The sequence below is a fragment of the Coffea eugenioides genome, chromosome 2 (genome assembly GCF_003713205.1).
Source record: "Coffea eugenioides isolate CCC68of chromosome 2, Ceug_1.0, whole genome shotgun sequence".
Lineage (NCBI taxonomy): Eukaryota > Viridiplantae > Streptophyta > Magnoliopsida > Gentianales > Rubiaceae > Coffea > Coffea eugenioides.
The window spans coordinates 37,801,411-37,819,678 of NC_040036.1; the positions used below are offsets into that span (position 1 = coordinate 37,801,411).

Consider the following 18,268-nt stretch of genomic DNA (forward strand, 5'->3'; position numbering starts at 1 on the left):
CTGCTTGATCCTATCAAATCTGGCATTCGATATGCACTCAGTGGCAAATCTTGGAATCTACTACTAAGTCAAAGGTTGAGTAAATGATAAAATTTTCATACCATATAGATCATTTACTATGAGAATATATTTCCTAATGATTTTTTGTTCTCCAATTGAGGTCATCTTACAATTGTGTGACTAATGATAATAATGCTTCATCTTATTACTAGATGGCATTTTCCACACAAAAGGATTTTGGAAAGGAAGTTAGGGAGGCCGAATGGGTAGCTAACTAGCGAACACTTCATGGGCTTCAACCTGCAGAAGCAAAAGCATTCAACGAGAAGCATAATTTCAGGGATATCAATGTTATGGTTGAAGAAGCAAGAAGACATGCAGAGATTGCAAGGTTAGTCTTAATTTCTTCCTCAACTGGACTACTAAAAATGTAGAGTATAGACTACCAATTTGCTTTCAGTCCACGATTCTCATTTTACAAACCATAAATGCTTGTCTTGCATATACCTAATGCCCCAAAAGGAGCAGTAAAGCTAAAACTTGCACTATATATGAGAATCGATACTAAGAAGTTCATTTGCATTTCTTCTTTCAATAAGTTAAGGAAACTTCACATATTGAAAGGCAAGGTGGAATGTTTTGCAAAGCTACAGGGATTAGACTTAGATGTCAATTCTCATTAACTTTTTGTATGCCTTTTAACCAACTCTTGAACAAAGGAAAAAAGCTAAGATGTGAACATGGTGTGGAACAAGTTTGGTTTTGTCATTTTGCTGCGCAAGTGTGAAGACTCGCAACTACTAGAAGTAAATTTAAATTTACTTTGGATTGTGTAGATAGGCAAGCCATATCCATTGAGTATTCAAAATCCATTTTTCGCAGTTGTCAAAAAACCATTTTTAATTTGTGTTATCATGTTCCATCAGCAGTTTTTTGCCCATTTCCAAGTCTTGGACAAATGATCTTCAACAATAAATGAAAAGATATTACTTTAACCTTTATGAACTTAGCTTTAATGATTGAATAGAATGCATATTTCTTTGCTTTGGAATCAAAATTGCCATCTGTATGCTGACATGAAATGCTTTACATAACTTTTACCCAATATAAAGAAACCAATCAATGAAGTTTGTGTGTTAGTTGGACATACGAAGAGAGTGTAATATTGTTTCCTTGTTGGCACTTAGCAATGAACCAGATCCAAGAAAAGTACTATTCTAAGGTCTAATAAAAAATTGCTTTTTAGTTTTTAAATTTGCTCATATTGCTCGTTATGTTTCTTTACTAGACTTTTATATAATATATCTAAATCCACCTGCACAATAACATTTTGGTTGGAAATTCATGCTGCACAAAGTTCAGAGATTAGCAAATGTGTTCTACTATAATGTAATATCTGATGACACAATTTTATTTTTGTCAATTATATTTCACTTGATGGCCCTTTAATTCAACATATAATGCAAGCATTTAACCACTTATCCAAAATCAGAAAAATATGCTTATTAACATCAACAGAGACCTTTACATAACAGAAACATGATGACATTTCTCAAACTTTATAATATGTTAGATATATGTAGTCCATAGAATCACATTTAAGCTATTTATTTGCAAAATACAAGGTATTGAGCTCTTTTCTAAAATTACATCTATAATTGATAACTGTCCAATCATATGCTTTGTCCGTCATTTCGACTCGGATTATCAAGGACAGAAAGATGACAAGTATAGCATCATCAAAGTATATACTACTGAAGAATTAGCTAAAATCAACCTGGCAATCACTACGAAGCTATCTTTGATCCTATAGGAGAGCCTATTTCAACTGCTTCAACCATAACTGAGAAGCCAGCTAGCACTATTAAGTAGCTTGACTTAACTGCTCAATCCACTTCCACTGACCAACTTGCCACTGAGGAGCAATTCTTCAATCTAATAACAAAAATGATCTTTGATTCAATTGGTCGCAAGTCTGATATTGTAGACAAGTCAACATTTTCAAAACTTGGTACATAAAGAAGCTTAACTTTTGAATCTACAAATCCCAGAGCTAATGCACCTTCTACTGAGAAGACAACCATTGAAGTTGTTCCCTTGATCGCTGCAAAAAATGCCGCTAAAGACAACAAACCAGACTCTCTAAAACCTACTCATATGAGCCCCCTCAAGAAGCCACATGATTTTGCAATGCGAAGCAGGCCATACTGCTGCATATCCTCTTTTGTTCATCATGTGTATTATTGAACTTCTAGAATACTATCATTTGCCATCATATTAGAATCCATTAGCATTCTCTCTATGACTAGAAGCTAATGGATCCTAATATATGATATTATGTAACTAAAATAAACTTTGAAATAGACTATTAGCACGCCAGTGTATCTATACTTGAGTCCTAATTATACTGGAAGATGTGTAATTGATTCTGAAATAGCTTGATAGCTATATATGAATGATAATTATGGTATTATTAGGCTATCTTTATAGCCATTTTGTATCTATTTTCCAACTAGAATTATTATATATACTTTTTCAATGACTGATATTTTTGGGAGGGCCAAGGTTGTGTGCATAGTTTGGTTCCTCTAGTCCCTCAAATATAATAAGAAGAGAGTAGTTTTCACTATAGTAGCCTCTCCTTGAGACATATGGCTCACTCATTGGTTGATACTTGGCAGATGCTTAATGCTTTAAAGGAGGAATTTTGTTGCCATCGAAATTTTGCATCTCTTCAAAAAACGTGTGCTGGGCTTCATGCTTTTCTAAGAGGCCTGAAAGCCTACTATATTATTTATGCAAAAGCTCATTTATTATGTCTATCCGGACTACTGAGGAGCATCGTGAGGTGATGATGTCGAAACTATGATTTCAACAGCAGCATTTTCCTCTTACTTATTTGGGGGCACTAATATCAAAGAGACGAACCACATGTATTTTATTTGATTCTCTTGTAGCTAGGATGAGAGACCGTCGATTCCATTGGAGATCGAGGCTGCTTTTGTCAGGGGGCAAACTAATATTATTGCAGCATGTGCTTACCTCAATGTCGATGTATTTACAGCAAGTGTTGGATCCACCGCAGGTACTTTTGATCAAGTTGGGCAGGATATGTAATGGCTTCTTATGGGATAAGGATGCTCATTCAAAAGGCATTCATTGGATATCTTGGGAGAAAGTTTGCTATCCAGTGGAAGAAGGTGGGCTGGGTTTTCGTTCCTTTGAAAACATGTGTTCAACCGTTGCTTGCAAACTTTGGTAGCGTTTGCGGAAGAAAGACTCAATATGGGCAGATTATATGTACTCCAAGTATATTAAGGGTTACCATCCTAGTCAAGTTCAGGTCCTCAGGCCTCCCCCTTTTGTGGAGACGATTGGAGAGCATTAGAAGTATTGCTAAAAGTAGCATTAGGTGATGTGTGGGCAAAGGTTTTGTAGATTTTTGGTATGATCGGTGGCTTTTTTATTCTCCCTTGGTAGACTTGATCCCCATTAGTGATCCACCCCACATGCTGTTAGCAGAGTTTTTTGGTGATAAGGCCTTTAATGTTGAGCACTTGAAGTGTTGTTTGCCCGGACATTTGGTTTACCAAATTCAGGAGGTTAACTTGTATCCTGATCAAAACGATTGCATGGTTTGGGTGAGTTCATCCTCTAGAAAGTTCTCAATTAAGTCTGCTTGAGGTCTTATCAGACAAAGATAGAATTTTTCTCTGATGGACAGATTTATTTGTAACAATAGTGTACCACTTAAGATGTCCTTCTTTGCATGGAAGGTGGTATGCAATTTGGTTCCATTGGATGCAAACTTGAAGCGACGTGGAATTTCATTGGTGTCAAGATGTTCGTGCTGCCTCTCGCAGGAAGAATCATTAGTACACCTTTTTGTTATGGGTCCTGTAGCAATAGAGGTATGGGGTTCTTTTCAAAAGAGGTTCGGAATTCTGGAGTCTCACCCCTCTTCGGTGTTGGCGATGGTTTTGTCGTGGTTCGACTCGAATTGTTTGGTAATGCGTGACCACATAAGGGCTGTTATTCCCATAGTGGTTCTTTGGTTTCTATGGAAATCTAGGAAAAAAACGTGTTTTGATGGAGCATGTTTGAGGCTCGCGGGGTAATCTCCTTGATGGACGATTTTGTGGGACAGTTGGGGTTGACAAATAAGCTCTCGGTGTGTCATTTTAGGGGTGATTATAAGGATCCATGGGCACGATTGGGTGTCCGATCGTCAAGGAAGAAGAAGGTTTATGTTGTTTCTTGGAAACAGCCACCACCGCACTATGTCAAGTTGAACACTGATGCTAATGTCTCTCAAAATCGGGCATATGGGGGTGGTTTGCTCTGAGACTCTAAAGGCCATCTAATTTTTGCTTTTTACAAGGAATTTGGGAAAATGGACATCTTGAGGGCAAAAAGCTTATCATTGTTGCATGGTCTTCAATTGTGTAAAGAAGTAGTCAAGGGATCGCTGCTGGTGGAGATAGATTCTAAGAGTCAGGTTTGTATGCTAAATGCTAAGGATGCATCACAATGGCCTTTGTGCAATACACTGAGGAGTATAAGAGCTTTATTAAACTCATTATTGGCTTCCATATCACATGTTGTAAGAGAGGCGAACTCTTCGGTAGATAATTTAGCAGGTTTGCAATTGCCATCTGAGCTATATTGCACATCATATCCTCAGCTTTTGCAAATAGGTAGAGCTTTGATAAAACTAGATAGTAGGGAGTTCTCTTTTCTCCATTGGCAGCTTGTAAGGGAGTAGTGCTCCTATTTGTTAGCTCATTGCAGAGGATATCTTTCACTCTTTGTACTATTTCACTTTTATCAGTAAATTAGGGGGCTGGTATTCGCACCCCGTGGACGGGGTTTTAAAAAAAAGTAAAGTCAATATGCAAAGGATTGCAAACAATGAGCAAAATTAAAAACCCTATGAAACTCATAAAAGGAAAAATATTTTCATGAATGAATATATATAATGCTTGTATGTATGACAAATGGATAAAAGCTTTGGAAGCATACCAAAAATGGAAAATTATCCAGACACAAATAAAAATATACATCCTACAATATTAGAAAACTAACATGATTTAAAAGCAATGATATTATAAAAATTACATAGTATATGAAAGCATAATGTCTAATTAAAGTAATCAAATGACTGGTATTGGAAGCATAAAGGGAAAATGGATAAAAAATTGAGGTTTTACTGAATGAACCAAGACTTTGATTAATTATCAAGAATTGTAAATTTACAAAACAAAACTTTTTTAACGTGGTAAAAAACACTTTGAAAATTTAGAAACTAAAGGGAGCCACAAATGTGGAGTAATTTTTTTCAAATAACTTTGAAGCATTGACAAGGCTGTAATGAAAGTAAAACAAAGATTAAAGAATAGGTAAAAGTATTATACTCAAAGCATATAAATTTACATAAATGAACTAATGAAAGGCAAAACAAAAGAACATTCATATACCTCAAAAAGAAGTGATTCATGATTTAGAAATAGAATACCAAAGGAAGGAAGAACTTTGAAACACCTTAAGCCATAGAAGTGACATAAATAGAAAAAGTTAATTTTTATCCAAAGATGAAAAAATCACAAGCAAATCGGGAGGGGGGGATATAGTTACATAACAACAACAACTAGAATAAAAAAGTGGGGTAGCAATGTAATTTGGAGTCAATCTATCAACCTTGTCCTTTATTACCTAATTTGATCCCAAAGCATCAGGGGTAGCAGTGTAAAACGAAAAAAAACATATGCTTGCAAAGCATACTAAATGCATCATGGGCTGACCAATGAATCACTAAATTATAAACATAGCCAAAGAGAAGTTGAAGAGAAAGAAACGAATGGTACAATAGTCAATAAACCCACAAAATTAGATTTAATTGTTGGTAACACAAATAAAACTACTTGTTCCCTTCTTTTACTAAATTACTAAATATCCCTTAGGGAGATGGATGAAACATTTTGGGAACTTTGAGCACCATGTGCTTGTTATTATATAGGGATAATTAGGAGAGGTTTCTAACAATTTCACTTACCTTCAAGTTTGAATAATTATACTAATCTCACTTCATGCAGTAAAATGATTATAATATCCTTCACTTATAGATAATTCTTAAAAAAAACTTATAACTACAATCAGTCTTCATTCTACAGCAACAGTTACTGCAAAAAATAACACTTTTTCTCTCTCTTCAACTCTCTCTTCTATCTTCTCTCTCCTACCTTTCATAATCCACTCTTCGTTCCATAGTTGCCATCTCATCTGATACATCCTAAATCTTCATTATTATGGAAATAGATCCGCTCTCATTCTCTCTCTCTCTCTCTCTTGCTGTCTCTCTCTTTGTTTTTCCTTTTTTGTAAGTATTATTGAATTAAAATTGTCAAATGACAAGTTGCAGCAGTAGATATGTTGCCAAACTAAATACAGATGAAAAGGATGATAGTGATACAGTATATAGACAAGAAAACAAAAGTTGATGGCTAAAAAAGGAACATGGATTGAAAAAGGTTATGCTATTATGTCGATTGTGCAAAAAAAAAAATTTGGAGATATTTGGGATATAAAAACTACAATCAAATTTGCCTAGAGATATGGGATGTGGTCTTTCGTAGTGCTTTTGGTTGCTCCGTGTTGGTATTCTTGGTGGGTAAGACTATTTTAGCATCAGGAAAGTTGCAGCCATTTTGATTGGAGTCTGGATAGTGACATTGATCAATTCCAATGATGAATTTAGGGAAAAATTTTTGAGACGAAAGATTAGGATGGAGGCAAACGTTAATTGTTATAATTAATTTGCATAAGAAGCTTTGGGACAGCGAAGGTAGGCTATCAAAATTGTGAGAATATAGAGATTAAATTGAAGTGATTTTTTGAGTTCATTAGGATGGTAGTTATGTCGTTTGCTTGCAGCGTGGGTGAAATTGATAAGTGCATTTTTCCTCTTCTAACAAAGGGGTATTTTAGAATTTTTGAAGACAAATTTAGTATATTGGGTCTATATTATTACTAAAATCTAATAATATGGGAGATAAGTGTAATTTTTTAAACTAGAGAGAGCTGCTTGCAATAGTCAGAAACCTCAAGGGAGGTTTCTGAAATTATTCCTATTATATGTATAGAATGACAGGAAAATGCACTTTTGATTCCCATTGTTTGGGGAATATTGAACAATTTTGTTCCTAAAGTTTCAGTCAAAAGACATTTCATCGTTATAATTTTATAATTTTGATAAATTTTGTCCCTATAGTTTCATGCAAACACATTTGATCCTCATACTTTCATAAATTTGACTAATTAAGGATAATTGATGGATCGTCAAGCAATTTGAATGGAATATCATCACTTCATCATAGCATGCCCATAAGTCAAATACAAAAAATATTGGATCAACAAAAATCTCGAAAATTTTAATTCACTTTATTATTTAAAAAAACTAAGAAATTTTTAGCCACCATTACTCTTGTTTTAATCACAAATTGAACAAAAAGATCGAGAGGAAATGAAGTCGTGGAGAAGAAACAACCAACTGGAAAAAATTTTCAAACAATCCCATTGCAACCAATTGGGAAAAAATATTAATGTGAAAGTAAGAATCATTTAGATTGTCATTTATTTGCAAAATTTTGTTTGGTTACATCATATACATGTTTTTTAAATTCTCTATCTATCATCTAATCTATTTTTTATAGAAAAAAATTAACGTGAAAGAAAGAATGATTTAGATTGTCATTTATTTGCAAAATTTTGTTTTGTTGCATCATATACATGTTTTTTAAATTGTCTATCTATCATCCAATCTATTTTTTTGGTCTCACATGCATCATATCACAAATTTCAAAAAAATCTCTTATCTACAGACACTCATTATTATTTATGTAATTTAATCAATGATCGAATAAATGTTAACAATTATTAATGGGACATGCTAGTCATGTGATGATATTCAGTCCAAATTGGTTAACAATCATTCAATTGTTCTCAATTGATCAAATTTATGAAATTATGAGGACTAAATGTGATTGCATGAAATTTAAGGATAAAATTAGTTGAAATTACAAAACTACGAGGATATAATGTATTCTGACAGAAACTTTAGGGACAAAATTGTCAAACAATTCAAACATTGGGAATGAAAAATGTATTTTTCCCTAGAATGATTGATTTCTTAAAATGGCAAGGTGGGTGGCATCTTACAAGACAATTTGCTCCATTGCCCCCTAAAGCGAGCATTACCTATATTGTCATTCTTAATTATGGATTCTATGTGAGTGCAATTTAATTATTATAAAGACCTCTTTTCACACCTCCAATGTCTTTCATCCTATCTTTATCATTCTTGGTTATGATTCCATCATCTTGACTAATTCTTTCTTTTTTTTTTTTTTTTAGTAAATTCTTTTTTATTGATGAAGCAAAACCGTAATCAGAATTACACAGAGTCCAGCACCCGGTCAGACCGCTCCACCTCCCTTACTATCCTTCTAACAGAAGACATGCCTAGCTTGTCTAAACGAATCTCCCCCTTCGCTAACTTCGGAATTATGCTAGTGCTATCATACATAATGTAACCCTGCTGTGGGTGAGAAACACCCACATTGGCCAGAATATCCGCCACCCGGTTGGCTTCTCTGTAGCAATGAGAGACTCTCACTCCGGTAGCTGCCAAGTCCCAGATTTGCTCTATCTCAGGCCGGATCTGCCACGGACACCGGAAGCGACGTTGGATAATCCCCACTAACACCCGAGAATCCGATTGAAGGTCTACTGTTACAAACCCTTGCTTCACACACATCCGAAGGCCGGTTAGCATTGCGAGGGCTTCCGCGTGTAAACTCGATCGTATGCCGAAGAAAGCCAAGAAAGCCAGGATAGGCCCCCCAGAAGCGTCACGCAAGATACCACCTCCCCCACTACACCCTGGGTTACCCTTGGAGCACCCATCCGTATTCAGACTTAAACAGCCTGGCCTTGCCGACCACCGCACTATGTGAAAGCTAACTCTACTGGCTGGCTTACTGGACAACTCGTAGAGCTGAGGAAAGGAGAGACAACCAAGCCTCTTATGAAAATGAATCTCCATCGCTAACCTTATGTCGGACGAAACGGCTTGACAAATGGTTTTTGAGTGCATCCGGACCCCTTCAAACATCGATGCGTTCCGCGCCCTCCAAATGTGCCAGCAAATGAAACTCGGCAGCAACCTGAAGATAAACCGTCTGTATGCTGAGCACGGAGACGACATCCACCAAGCCACTACCCTCGCCCGCAAAGACGACCCGCCATACATAATACCGCACAAACCAGTAAAATAGGACCACACCTCCTTAGCCGCCTGCCCCTCAGAAAATGCATGTTCCACCGTCTCGCACGCTCCCTCCGGGCAGCACCAACATTTAGATGGCCTCATCTGAAACCCCATTTTACACAACACATCAGGGAGTGGCAACCTCCCCAACAACAATCGCAGCATGAAGAAAGAGATTTTCAACGGGATGCGAGGATGCCAGAGATGAGAATGGACGAAAGAAGGGCAACGAGCCTGTCGAACCTCCTCGAAAGCCGAAGCCACTGAAAATTCGCCAGACGAAGTCAATCTCCATATGGGCTCATCCGCTCGACCACCGTAAGGGATCGGGAGTGATACAACAGAAGGAACTAAGTCAGGGGGAAGAGCTAGGGAGAGTAAACTTGAGCTCCACTTTCCGTTAACGATGAAGTCATTAAAGGAGAGGGTTGGGGCCACCGTAGCCTTATGAAACAAAGCGCCTGTCCCAAGCCAGTTATCAAACCAAAAATGGCAAGACCCCCCCTGGATCCGCCAACCCACAGAAAATTCTGCTTGCCTACTAATGTTTACCATTCTCCGCCATGTGCCGGAGACGTGACGACTCAGCTCCACCTCGCACGGATGGAGGTCTCGACAATATTTAGCACGCATAAAGCTCGCCCAGAGTGATGATCCGGCCCTAAACTGCCACCACAATTTACAAGAAAAAGCCATATAACTGTCACGTAACCTTCTGAGACCCACTCCTCCCTCCTCAACCGGGTAGCATAATTGAGACCACCCAATCCAGTGATACCTCGTGCCTTCGTCCGAAGCACCCCATAGGAAGTTCGCGCACACCTTTTCCACCAATCTGAAAAGCGAAGCAGGTAACACCGCAGCCGAGAGCAGGTGAACCGGAATAGACAAAAGCACATGCCGAATCAAGGTTAACTTTCCCCCCATGGACAAAAACCTGGATTTCCAGGTCAGAATTTTGTTTAAGAGCACCTGAACTACATCCCCAAAATATGCTGTCTTACACCGTCCAATATATAAGGGAAAGCCAAGATATCGGAGAGGGAATTCCTGATGTGTGAACTGCGTGACCCTTTCAATCACCCTTCTGCGGCTAGGGGTCAACGACGGATGAACTAAATAGCCACTCTTTTGCGTATTCACCAGTTGGCCGGAGGACTGCTGATATGCCCCTAAAACGTGCATGACGCCCTTTAACCCCGCAGTAGCCCCATTTGTAAAAATCATTACATCATCTGCAAAGGCAAGGTGCGTGACTCCGGGACACGCCCTTGGAACCCGAAACCCCAAATAACCCTTCTGTTGAGCTAGGTTATTCAAACCCCTGGATAACGTCTCTGCTCCAATAACTACAGGAGACAGAGGATCCCCTTGCCTAAGACCCCTGCTAGACTTAAAGAATCCGTGGGCCGCCCCGTTGATGATCACTGAGAACCAAACATTTGCTAGAAGACGCCATACTATGTCAATAAACCTTTCCCCAAACCCAAACTTCCGCAAAACCGAAGTAATGTGTACCCAAGACATTCGATCATAGGCTTTTGTCATATCCAATTTTAGCACTACATTTCCACCCCCCCCTTGACTTTTTCCCCATGCCCGAAATTAGCTCCTGGGCCAACAAATAGTTTTCCGTGATATTACGCCCTTGGACAAAGCCCGTTTGTTGGGGAGAGATGATTCTTGGTAAAATCGGAGCAATCCGGTCCACCAGGATCCTGGAAATCACCTTATTGAAAAAATTACACAGACTGATGGGTCGAAACTTCGAGAAATCTTGGGGATTAGGAACCTTGGGAATTAGCACTATGGACGTAGAGGTAATGAAGCGAGGCATCTCCGTCCCACAAAAGAAACTCCCAACCGCCCTGTAGATATCCTGAGCAATGACGTCCCAAGCGAAGGTGTAGAACTTCCCTGTGAAGCCATCTGGGCCCGCAGCACTCTCCCCATCCATGAAGAATACCACTCGTCTAATTTCTTCCATGGTGGGAACCTCTTCTAACACCCCATTGTCCTCCTCCGTTATCAACTATGGGATCAAGTTGAGCAATCCTTCCGATTGAGACGTTGCTTCACCCGAGAACAAACTCGTGAAATATGCAACCGCCTCGGTTGCAATGTCAGAATCATCCTCCACCCATTCTCCATCAGCCTTCCTTACCCTATGTATCAACCCTTGCACCCGCCTCTGCTTTACTAACACATGAAAATACTTAGAGTTCTGGTCCCCATGCTGTAACCATCGTACCCTGGCCTTCTGGTGCCAGAATTGCTCCTCCACTGCTAGTGCTCGTCTTAGCTCCGCTTGGGCCCTGTGTAACTCCATCTGTGCTTCCTCAGTGGCATCAGTCTCAACAACGTCCTCGGCTCTTAGGAGCCCTGCCTCCGCTCTCTTGACCGCATCAAAGATATTACCAAAGACCTCCCTATTCCATCTCTGAATACTCCTCCTCACCGCCATCAATTTTGCACAAAAGATCCGCAAGGGGGATCCCTGAACGTCCCTCTCCCAGGCCTCTCGAATCACCTCCAACAAGTCCATCCTTTCTGTCCACATGTTCAAGAACCGAAATGGCCGTGGTTTATTATCAAGCCGAGAACGGAATGAAATCTTTAGGGGAGAATGATCTGACGGGTGCCTAGCAAGGTGAACAACCGACACGGCTGGGGCCACCCCAAGGCATTCCTCATTCAATACTAACCTATCAAGCCGCTTCCATATCCGTGCTCGCCCCCTCCTATTGTTGCACCATGTATAGCTTGAACCCGAGAAGCCAGCATCAAAAACCCCTGCCTCCTCCATAAACGACAAAAACTCCACCCCGTCAGACATGGCAAAAGGCCGACCTCCACGCTTTTCGTGAGATGTCGTTATGACGTTAAAGTCTCCCCCAATGCACCATGGGGCTGCCCGGGGTTTATCCCTTAGTAAACTAGCCCACAACTCCCGCCGTTCCACCATAGAACACCTTGCGTGGACGAAAGAAAAAAACAAGGGCTCTAGCAACCACGGGTGATGTACAGCTAATGAGATATGCTGAGTCGAATCCCCCACAATTGACACACCAAAAGGGCCATTAAAGAAAATCCAAAGATCCCCTGACTGGTTGACCACAACCGAATCAAAAGCTAGACGCATCCGTATGCTCTCGGCACGTGCAACATTCATTTTAGGTTCAGATATAGCTACCACTGAAATGCCATGTGTTCTCACTAAACGAATTAATCTACGTAGGTTAGGGCTTCTAGAAACCCCTCTAATATTCCATATAAGGACATTAATCATGATGAAGACAATGGGAAGAATTTGGAGGACAAGTTGCTGACCTGAACTGCCTGTCTGACGGGATCCGGACCCTAGCTCCCCGTCCCTTTGCCGGTCTGACCCCCTTCCCTGCATCGCCTGGATGTTCAATGTTCAGCTCCACAAATAAAGATGCCGAGCTGGGCTCAGGCACTACAACCATCCTTGGTGACAGATCCCCTGCAATCTGGGGAAGCTCAAAGACCCTCCCTTCAACCGCTTCAACATCCATTTGCTCATCCAACCTGTCCGTAGTTACCATTAGTGGCTGCTGGATATGCTCGGCCGCGCTGAGCTCCAGCAGTAACTCCCCCTGCTGCTCACTACGTTCCACTGCCGCCGAATCCTCTACCATGACACGATCAGCCATGTCTTGCAGAACCCTGTCAGCAGCTCTCTCCATTGCCTCCTCCACCCAAGTCTCCATCACAGAACGGTTGACGTCAACCAAGTCACGGCTTTCCCCATTGCTCACCGCCCCCACCATGCCCCTTGCTAGATCAGCAGCTGCGACCTCCCCCGCCTCCTCCTGTGTTACCTGGTGTAACTCCCCAGCAACTGTCACAACTCCCCCCTCAGGGGCGGCCCCCACAATGTACCTGACCCTTCTATGCCCACTGCCTGGTCTGTGGACATAGTCCTCCGCACCCGCACTCACCTGCGCCTCGGCAGATGATGGGTCCATTGCTGTCGCTGTCTCCACCAACACTTGCGGCCGACCCACAGCATTCTTAGCCGCCTCCCTACCATGCTCCCCCACCGCCACTGCAGCACCACCTTCAGACTCTCCCTTGCCCAAAGCTGTGCCAACTCCATGCCCAGACGTGGGGTCCTTTTTCTGCTGATACCGCTGCAATGTCCTCCCTACCTGCGAGCGACCCATCTGGTCAGGATGTGGCCCAGGATGCTTAAGCCTGCAATCAGCCTCGTTGTGACCCTGGTGTAAGCAAAACCCGCAATACTTTGGGAGATTTTCTGCCATCAAAACCTGCCAAAAGCCCATCCTATCCCCCACTGAAATCCAGACCCTTCCTGGAATCTCCCTCTGCAGATCCACCTCAACACACACCCTTGCTACGCTTGGCCGTGAACCCACAACAGTAGCCGAATCCACGCACAACGGCCTGCCCAGGCATGCCACAATGGAGAATAAACACTCCTTGTGGAAGAGATGGACCGGCAGCTTAGGCAGGGAAAACCAGACTGGCACAACCGAGGATTCCCTGTCCACATGAAAATTCGTCGACCACTTAAAAATTCTCATCGGAACATCCTGAATATACTAGATATTGCGCGACCAGATACGATAAAAATCTGCCTCGTTTGATAACTTGATAAGAATATGCCTACGATCCATCAGCCCCAACGAGAAATCGTCTTTCAAATCTAGTGCACGGAAAAATTTACGCAGGTCCTCCATTGAAGGCCGACCCCTAGAGAACTTCCCCACCAATGAAAACTGGAAAGGGACCGCAACCCTTTCGATATCTTCCACGGAAAAACACACTGCTGGCTCCCCTCTATGAGTAGACGTAACAGCCTGAACCCTTGTTTCTCCAGCGGCAGGAGACAAAAGGGAAGCGAACGACTTGGACTGGAACCCCAGATTCTGCTTTGCCGAAACCACTTCCGCAAACGAACGAAGGCCATTCTTCGTATTTGCCGAAGGCGGTACACCCTCCCCCACAGCGGAGGAGGGACATGCAGCCATAAGATCACAAAGGCGGCGAATGAACCCTAATTCTCTCAAGGTGTATTCTCCCTTTAGTTTAGAGTAGTAAACCCAACCTAACCTAACCTCCTCCAAAAATCCTAATTCTTTCTTAAACAAAACCAAATTCATTCTTCTTTATAGTCATATAAAGACTCATCCATGACAACAAATATGATGATTATCCTTATATGTTCTTAACAAGATTATTCCAAATACAAGTTTGCACCAAACATGGTGATATATTTGGTTATTTTTGTTTTTTATGAATTCTTTTAAAGCCAATAATTGATTCTACATTTCAGCAATTTTGAAGAGTCCATTATGGTTCCTTATTTTAAACTCTTAGTCTAGTGGCATAAAATATGCTTAGTGTTTTTGCCAAGAGTTATTAAAACAATGCTATTAGAACTTGATGAAAATCCATACAACATATAGATAATTATTGCATAAAATTAATACAACTTTTTTTGAATTCATATGTGGATTGGCTCGATGTACAATAATTGGCAAAAACAATACAAGAAAAAAGATCCAATTAAGGGATGCAATTGCTCTTGTATCTTTAAAAAAAACTAGCAAAAGAAAAATAATAAAATGTTTTGGTAATATACAATTTTGCAATTATAAGAATCTAATGTTGGTTGTCATAATTTTTTACAATATCAAAACAATTATAGTAAAATTAACAGAATTACAAAATGTTCAATTTTATACAACATCGACATTAACAATGAGCTAAAATAAAGATTATCTATTGATTTATAGATCAAGGCTTAAAAGTCCTTAAAATTTATATATTTCCATGTGGCATTTCTTTTTTATATTGAATACATTTTCACTCTTCTAATAATATGATTTAAAAACTTGTGTCTCTCAATAGGCCAAATATAGAGAATTTTTTTATAATTTTTGCAAAAAGGTATAAAGAGGAAGAGAATTTATTATTTTAAAGGGGCTACTGATAGGACATATAAAATTCTTACAATTTTTCCTAACCTATTATTTAACTTTTCAATATTGGGGGAATGGGGCAATTACCTATCCCAAGGAAAAGAATTTTATTTTGGTAATATGTGGGGGGAGGGGGAGGCAAGGTTTACAGAAAAAGAGAATTAATTATTTATAGGGGATTTAATGTTAGGACAAAATTAAATTTTAAAAATTTTTCATAAACCTGTTCTCTAATTTTTTTTTTTTAAAGTTGAAGGGAGAGGGGGCAATAACTAACTGTCATATAAATGTGGCTCGGCCCCTAGATCTATTGTCTAAGATACATGTAACATACATAGACATATTTAAGTTTTGCATGAACATACAGGCAACTCACTTTAAATTTTTCTTCTTAGCATGAACATAATGGATACCAAACTATCATTTCCAAATCTTTGTATTTTATGATGAACTTCCATGATTTAAATTTAACTTAAGATTCTTATATATAAGTATTTCCAAGATCATGGATTATTTTAGAATTGTCAATTTCATTGTAGTGTATTGCATCTATTTCAATAACAAAAGTGATCTAAAAATTCTCATTGTTTCCCAATTAGTTTCAAAAAGCCATTAAAGAGAAAAAGTGCTTGATTCATTCTTTGTTCACGTGAAAAGGGCATATTATATGTATATGTAATGTAAATCTTCTAATTTAAGGGGAAAAAGTAGATGCAAAAGCACTCTTTCATTTCTTTTGTTTTTCCCTTACTATATATGTACGTTTATGTACATACTATATTTATACCTTTTAATCTCAACAACATAAGACTATTCTGCTTTCTCATGTCTTTAATCTTGTGTCTATAAAGTTATATAAAAGGACAAGAAATGCACAAGTTTCTTGTGTCTTGTTCACATGAAATATAGTGTAGATAGTAGCGTGAAATATGCAACATTGGACACAGTTAAAGTTCTAAATTGCCAATGTCATCCTTCTTTCATCTATATATTTTAAAAGCATTCTCATTTGCTCTCTATGAGTATAAGTTTTCTATTTGAAAAATAACAATGGCAACTCATTCGATCCATTTCATTGTGCTTATCCCTTTCATTGTTGCTAGTGTGTTGATGTTTCATAACCAGATGGTTTTAGGCCAATGCCAAGGTGACCTTCAAGGTTTGATACAACAATGCTCGCAATATGTTCAAAAATCTGGGCCAAAAATTGCACCATCTCAATCATGTTGCAGAGTTTTAAAGACTGTTGATCTTCCTTGTGTCTGCCATTATATCACTCAAGATGTGGAACAAATTGTTAGCATAGCAAAAGCTATTTATGTTTCTAGCTTTTGCGGAAAACCACTGCCTCATGGAACCAAATGCGGAAGTAAGATAATTTTTCATTTGCTATTGACTTAAGATATCTTATGTTTTCTTTTTTCTTTTTTCTTTTTTGAAAATCTTACTAAATTGTTCCCAAAAAAATATGAGAAAACTAGCTTCCTTCTTTAGATATTCGCAATAATGCTTATAGATTAGGATAATAATACATTATCGATTCTTTATAGTTCGCTTAGAATGCATGTCTACCTCTCTTTCAATCTCTCTTTGTGACATAGGTAAGCATATGCATATATGTCCACAATCTTGTAAGCATGTCACTTGAATGTACGTCAGATCATTGAGAGTTATATAAAATGACATTAACAAAACCTAATTGATCATGGCAAGTAAAAGTCATGTCATACTCAAATAAATTTACCTTAATTGCTTAGTATGGATGCAAGTATTTTATGGTGTTGTCTTTGTAATTTCAAATTTCTTCTCATTGTTTTGCAGGTTATACAGTTCCATAAAGTTCAATAAAGAAAACAAGTATAATAAAGTTATATGGATGGCTTATTAGATCATCGTTCTTTTGTATGTCTATGACTATGGAAAAAAAATTATAATATGTACTAATGATAAAAGTTTGTTATTTTCTGTTCAGCAATTACATGTGTTATTACATATCCAAATTATTTATAGTAAACACCAAATTTATGGGTTCCATTTATTTTCAACCATAGATGCTATATCTAATTTTTTAAGGATTTTTTAATTTATTATTTAGTCTTATTGTTTTAGTTTTTAATTTTTAATTTGTAGATCTCTTTTTTTTTTTGAAAAAGAAAGGAAAGCAAATTTTCTAAAAAGAAAAGAAGAAAAAATGAAAGTTGGCAAAACTAATAAACCAAAGATTTAAAAAAAAAAAGAAGTAAAAGCCCAAAGTAGTAAATGTCAACAATGACACCAAATGACGCAAAAAAGAAAAGGCAACCCAAAACTAAATCCCAAAAAAAAGGAAGAAGATAAACGCCTTTAAAATAAAAGCCCCAAAAATTAGGTTTAATATTCAATCCTATTATAAGTTCAACATAGCGTTTTCAAAAAAACCTCCATGTGGTAGCATGACTAGTTACCCATTATCCCAACCCTTTTTCCACCTCCCTCATGTGCATGTTTTAATCTTTTTCTACCTCTCCTAGTTCTTGGAAATTCCATTATTATACTATGTTCTTGATTTTTTCACCAATTCGTTTCAACTTATGAGAAATCTCATACTAGGACAAAGTACATCAAAAAGTGCATATCTCAAGCTAATTCTCTTATAAGATCATGAAAGAAAATGTCAAAAAAAATTACCATTGCAACACCAATGATCATAAACCTTCGAAGTTAATATGCAAAAGAAGTATAACACATATATTAGTAACTTCTAATATGCAAGGGACGCATACTAGATATATTAGTACAAAAAGTGTTTACACCAACTATCATTACTCGAACATTATATATTGTATAAATATTAGTAACTTCTACACTTCTAAATATTTCCCCATTTGGGTCAAATAGCTACTTCATTTTTATTTTTCTTTGTTTTAAAAGGTTCATCCTATTAAATGGAGCTCCTCTGCCCCAATATAACAAAACAAATAAATAAAAATAA

The 18,268-nt window shown here is 38.4% G+C and overlaps 1 protein-coding gene across 1 annotated transcript; it reads left to right on the forward strand.

Annotated features, from left to right (window-relative positions):
- Nucleotides 1-16,347: 16,347 nt before the first annotated feature.
- On the forward strand, nt 16,348-17,135 carry LOC113759662. Its single transcript, XM_027302237.1, has 2 exons — nt 16,348-16,666; nt 17,119-17,135. Exons 1-2 carry the CDS (start codon nt 16,348-16,350, stop codon nt 17,133-17,135), a joined length of 336 nt encoding a protein of 111 aa, XP_027158038.1.
- Nucleotides 17,136-18,268: the final 1,133 nt, after the last annotated feature.